At 43.8% G+C, this 6,112-nt stretch overlaps 1 protein-coding gene across 1 annotated transcript in view; it reads right to left on the bottom strand.

The window, feature by feature from the left end:
* Positions 1-589: 589 nt before the first annotated feature.
* dap (death-associated protein) overlaps positions 590-6,112 on the bottom strand; it is a 39,983-nt gene continuing 34,460 nt past the window's right edge. The window contains exon 4 of the mRNA XM_083656110.1: positions 590-1,743. Coding sequence (XP_083512236.1) covers positions 1,624-1,743 — 120 coding nt within the window. The 3' untranslated portion in view covers positions 590-1,623. The remainder of the gene's footprint in view (positions 1,744-6,112) is intronic.

Here is a 6,112-nt window from a genome sequence, read left to right on the forward strand (position 1 = left end):
GCCGGGTGGAGCAAAGCAGCAGACAGCTCTGGGAGAGATGGCCCGGTTTCATTTCCAAACACCACCTGAGTCCTTGCCCCTAATAATCCCTGGGTGCAGAGCGCTGACTCACACTGGAATACTCATATAGCTGAGCTATAGCACATCCTCTATCAAGCAGCACTAATTTGATCATTTATCTGCACTCAAATCAAACACATTATATGCCTTACCGAACGCAGACTTTCAAACCTTTTTGCACGATGAATGTCCCAGGTGTCTCCAGACTTGTCTTTTGAACTGAATGTCAGTCTAGGACTGTGGCTTCCACTTAGATTCATCTGGCCAGTCTGTTTCATTGTTGCTGTTTTATACAAGCAAAAGTTACATTAGTGGCCAAGTAGATGAAACAAAAGTGTTGTTGCATCACAAGGAGCATCGTCATGGAGGATGCAGGTACACACAATACAAATGTGCGTAGAGTTTCAGGTGTTTCAGTGTCAGGTCCAAACCAGACATTACATGACTCATATCTTCAAAGCAATCAAGCAAGAAGTTCTTCACCCAGTCGTCATCCTTCACTTCATCCAAATGAAGACAACGCGGAAAAGACGTTTGCAAGATAAATCTTTATTTACTATGACAACCACACCTAATACCTAAGTCCACTCACTGACTCAAGATTTGTACAATTGAACAATTTACTCAAGAAACAGCACTGAGCAAAAACAAAAATAAAACTCTTCTTTTAAATTTAATTAAATAAACATAGGAAATGACTCCTTCTTGGCAAGATAATTTTCTCTCTTTCTTGGAAACCTGAACATTAGTGTTGCATTAACGACACTTCAGTGTAAGGGGATGGGTGATTAAGGAAGAGGGTGGTGTGTGTGTGTTTGATATGTATACTTGTGGTGTGCTGATTATTAAGTATATGTGGCGTTAAGGTCAAATGGAATGCTTTTCACACTGTCATGTAATTGGCTAGTTTTGGTTTCTCTGGTCCGCGCTGTTCCTGTGCAAACTGGCAACCGTCAACACTCACCTGGAGCAGACTTTCCCTGACAGCATCATTCAAAAGCTGCTAACTGTCCTCATTGGGGTTTGGTGATGTTAAAACACTGGTATCCTCCTCATGATTGCTTGATTGGTTCTTTTGGCCTGTGAAAATAGTCATGGGTAGAAGGCTGGAGCTTGGGCTCATCACTATCCGGTGATTGGTTGATGGCCTGATTGATTGATTGGCTGGTTGCAGTGATCGGATTTGGTCCCCCCCACACACCAGACTTCGATCTCAGATCAGTTTCTCCTCTTAACCTACATTGGTAGCCATTGTAGAAGTCCCTCCAGCCATCTCTGCTACCTTAAGACTAGAGAACTGTTCATACAATTCCTCTTCACGGCGGGTCAATAGTGCAGCACCAGCGCAGCAAGCATGTAAAAAGGGGGACTTCTACAATGGCCACATCGGTATTGTGTTGTCAACGCCATGTTGCTGATATATGTAATGCAACTGGCTAACAAAAATTACTCTGATTATTGAATGGAGATCTGTGCCTGGTGGGGGAAACGTCTTCGTCCGCTGTGTTCCATTGGACAGGCCGGCTGGTGGAGTTAGTAGCCGTCGTAGCCTAGTGTGGTGGCTCACTTGCGTGGCTGGTGGATGTGCTCTTTGAGGTGATGGGTCTGGGGCAGCTTGGACACAGAAGGCTGGGGTTTCTGGTGGGCTACCTGGGCAGCTGCAGGGGTGAAGTCCTTGTCACCCTAGACGGAACACAGTCAGAGACAAGTGGAGTGAATAGGGAGATAGAGCATTGGATGAGCACAAGTGGCATGGACAAAAGACCCAGGAACTCAAGCCTAGAGCCTCAAACAAACCAGCACCAAGCCTTAAGGTTGGTTCATGCTTCATGTGGAAATACACACGAGGGGGTACACAGTCTTTAAATGATGTAGTTGCAGCCTAAATTACTGAGTGCTTTGAACTTTGAGACAACACGGACGAACCAGAAGTACTGGACGTTTCCAGTGGGGATGTGGTAAACCACGCTTTCCTCCAGCGCAAATAAAGTTTTCAGGTGTGAGGTCGTCATGACAAGCATGAGAAGAATGACTACTAAGGTGGCATGTCTGCAGCATGGAACATGAAGCATGAACTAGCCTTTAGTACCAGTGCTAAAGATTATTACATTTCACACTAAAGAGTATTTACACGGTGGTACCTACTCTATTGTGACTGCTTTCAAACTGTAAGAAACTTGAGGAAAAACAATTGCCAGATATAATTTCATTTTCTACTACGTGTGTCAGCGGAGACAAAATGGCTGCAGGTGAACTTCTGGACATTGTCCATTAGCCTTGCTGCGTGTGACGTCTCACATATTGTTGACCTAGCAATGCAACAAGTTGACTATCAAAAAGTTGCACAGTGATGTGGTTACTAGCAGTATGGATACAAAGTAAAAGGCCGAGAGCACCATAGACAGAAAAATAACTTATAACTTATCATTTATAAATAAATAAGTATAGTTACAGTAACAAGCAAAGGGCAACAGAGAGCAAAGTTGTATTGTATGATCAAACCAAGAACGTTGTGACAAAGAATAGAGTGCCTAAGTCAGATATATAATCAGGAGAGATCATATTTCACTCTGACCAAAACTGAAGGGGAAAAACTTTTGGTCCGAGTGAAGTGGTATATGGTCTCTCCTGATTCTAAATATAGCTGAATCGCTTGGTTTGACCAAGTAAAACTTTTTTTTTTTTTTTTTTTTTTTTACATTTTACAAAATGTTATGTACTGTATGTGCTGAGTGTGTGTGCAGAGTGTACAGTGTGGGCAGGATGATGCTGAGTGTGTGGGCAGAGTGTACAGTATGATGCTGAGTGTATGTGCAGACTGAGTGTACAGTATGATGCTGAGTGTGTGTGCAGAGTTTACAGTATGATGCTGAGTGTGTGTGCAGAGTTTACAGTATGATGCTGAGTGTGTGTGCAGTTTACAGTATGATGCTGAGTGTGTGTGCAGTTTACAGTATGATGCTGAGTGTGTGTGCAGAGTTTACAGTATGATGCTGAGTGTGTGTGCAGTTTACAGTATGATGCTGAGTGTGTGTGCAGTTTACAGTATGATGCTGAGTGTGTGTGCAGAGTGTACAGTATGATGCTGAGTGTGTGTGCAGAGTGTACAGTATGATGCTGAGTGTGTGTGCAGAGTGTACAGTATGATGCTGAGTGTGTGTGCAGAGTTTACAGTATGATGCTGAGTGTGTGTGCAAAGTGTACAGTATGATGCTGAGTGTGTGTGCAGAGTTTACAGTATGATGCTGAGAGTGTGTGCAGAGTTTACAGTATGATGCTGAGAGTGTGTGCAGAGTTTACAGTATGATGCTGAGTGTGTGTGCAGAGTGTACAGTATGATGCTGAGTGTGTGTGCAGAGTGTACAGTATGATGCTGAGTGTGTGTGCAGAGTTTACAGTATGATGCTGAGAGTGTGTGCAGAGTTTACAGTATGATGCTGAGTGTGTGTGCAGAGTTTACAGTATGATGCTGAGTGTGTGTGCAGAGTTTACAGTATGATGCTGAGTGTGTGTGCAGAGTTTACAGTATGATGCTGAGTGTGTGTGCAGAGTTTACAGTGTGGGCAGGATGCTGAGTGTGTGTGCAGAGTTTACAGTATGATGCTGAGAGTGTGTGCAGAGTTTACAGTATGATGCTGAGAGTGTGTGTGCCGAGTTTACAGTATGATGCTGAGTGTGTGTGCAGAGTTTACAGTATGATGCTGAGTGTGTGTGCAGAGTTTACAGTATGATGCTGAGAGTGTGTGTGCAGAGTGTACAGTATGATGCTGAGTGTGTGTGCAGAGTTTACAGTATGATGCTGAGTGTGTGTGCAGAGTTTACAGTATGATGCTGAGTGTGTGTGCAGAGTTTACAGTATGATGCTGAGTGTGTGTGCAGAGTTTACAGTATGATGCTGAGTGTGTGTGCAGAGTTTACAGTATGATGCTGAGTGTGTGTGCAGAGTTTACAGTATGATGCTGAGAGTGTGTGTGCAGAGTTTACAGTATGATGCTGAGAGTGTGTGTGCAGAGTTTACAGTATGATGCTGAGTGTGTGTGCAGAGTTTACAGTATGATGCTGAGAGTGTGTGTGCAGAGTTTACAGTATGATGCTGAGTGTGTGTGCAGAGTGTACAGTATGATGCTGAGTGTGTGTGCAGAGTTTACAGTATGATGCTGAGTGTGTGTGCAGAGTTTACAGTATGATGCTGAGAGTGTGTGTGCAGAGTTTACAGTATGATGCTGAGAGTGTGTGTGCAGAGTTTACAGTATGATGCTGAGTGTGTGTGCAGAGTTTACAGTATGATGCTGAGAGTGTGTGTGCAGAGTTTACAGTATGATGCTGAGAGTGTGTGTGCAGAGTTTACAGTATGATGCTGAGAGTGTGTGTGCAGAGTTTACAGTATGATGCTGAGTGTGTGTGCAGAGTTTACAGTATGATGCTGAGAGTGTGTGTGCAGAGTTTACAGTATGATGCTGAGAGTGTGTGTGCAGAGTTTACAGTATGATGCTGAGAGTGTGTGTGCAGAGTTTACAGTATGATGCTGAGTGTGTGTGCAGAGTTTACAGTATGATGCTGAGTGTGTGTGCAGAGTTTACAGTATGATGCTGAGAGTGTGTGTGCAGAGTTTACAGTATGATGCTGAGAGTGTGTGTGCAGAGTTTACAGTATGATGCTGAGTGTGTGTGCAGAGTTTACAGTATGATGCTGAGTGTGTGTGCAGAGTTTACAGTATGATGCTGAGAGTGTGTGTGCAGAGTTTACAGTATGATGCTGAGAGTGTGTGTGCAGAGTTTACAGTATGATGCTGAGAGTGTGTGTGCAGAGTTTACAGTATGATGCTGAGAGTGTGTGTGCAGAGTTTACAGTATGATGCTGAGTGTGTGTGCAGAGTTTACAGTATGATGCTGAGAGTGTGTGTGCAGAGTGTACAGTATGATGCTGAGTGTGTGTGCAGAGTTTACAGTGTGGGCAGGATCCCCCAGTTTTAAATCCTTTGCCTCTGATAAATAATCACAATAACAGTGAGTAGGTAAAGAGTACAGTACAGAGCACTCATCATCTGTCCCTGCTCATCTGTTCTGCAACCTCAATCTCTTATTCCAAGAACATGTCATCCAGAAACAGAATCCTCGTAAATCGGATCAAAGCAGGAATTTAATCATCCATCTGTCTGTCTGTCTATCCATCTATCATAATCAGTGATTTCATAAATGCACTCGCACACATGCACACACAAAATCCAAGTGATGATCAGTGGTGTCAGAGGCATTGTGACATAATCAGTGATGTCATAAGAGGTTGTGACGTCATCAGTGATGTCATAAAAAACGTTCTGACATAATCAGTGATCTCATAAGAGTCCCACTGATGACGTCATCAGTGATGTCATAAGAGCAAAATCAAGTCCCAGGGGCAGACACTGAAAGAAGTGTGAGTGTGGCTTCAGACCCCCGTCTTCAGCCATGGACAGCTGATGTTACCAGCTCCAGGTCAGGTGATCCAGCATCCCTGAAGTGAGCTGCAGGGCCAGCTCAGCGAGGTGCAGAGCGGGTGAGGCCGCATAGCGGCCGAGCTAGTGTGCTCGCGCAGTGGGCGAGCGTAGGAATTAGTTCACATAGAAGTGCAGAATTTTTTATCTACTAGTATGACTAATTTCTTTCCTGCTTTCTCTCCTTTGCTCCTCCAGTTCTTTCATTCTTTCTTTACCTTCCTTTCTTCCTCAGTGGTTTTTCCTTTCTTTCCTTCTTCAAATCTCTCTCTCTCTCTCTCTCTCTCTCTCTCTCTCTCTCTCTCTCTCTCTCTCTCTCTCTCTCTCTCTCTCTCTCTCTCTCTCTCTCTCTCTCTCTCTCTCTCTCTCTCTCTCTCTCTCTCTCTGTCTGTGCTGGCAACCTCCCTGTGTGTTATAAGTTATAAGTTATAATTATATTATGGACAAACTTCACCTGTGTTTTCAACTGACATGACTCGGGATGAGTAGATGGCACAATTTTCATTTTTGGGTGAAGTAAAGTTTAAACTTTGAAACTGTTTTGTCTCCGATCCTTCTCGCCTCTGTCAGCCTCATCTT

Source organism: Poromitra crassiceps, assembly GCF_964638095.1.
Source record: "Poromitra crassiceps genome assembly, chromosome: 2".
Taxonomy (NCBI): Eukaryota; Metazoa; Chordata; class Actinopteri; order Beryciformes; family Melamphaidae; genus Poromitra; species Poromitra crassiceps.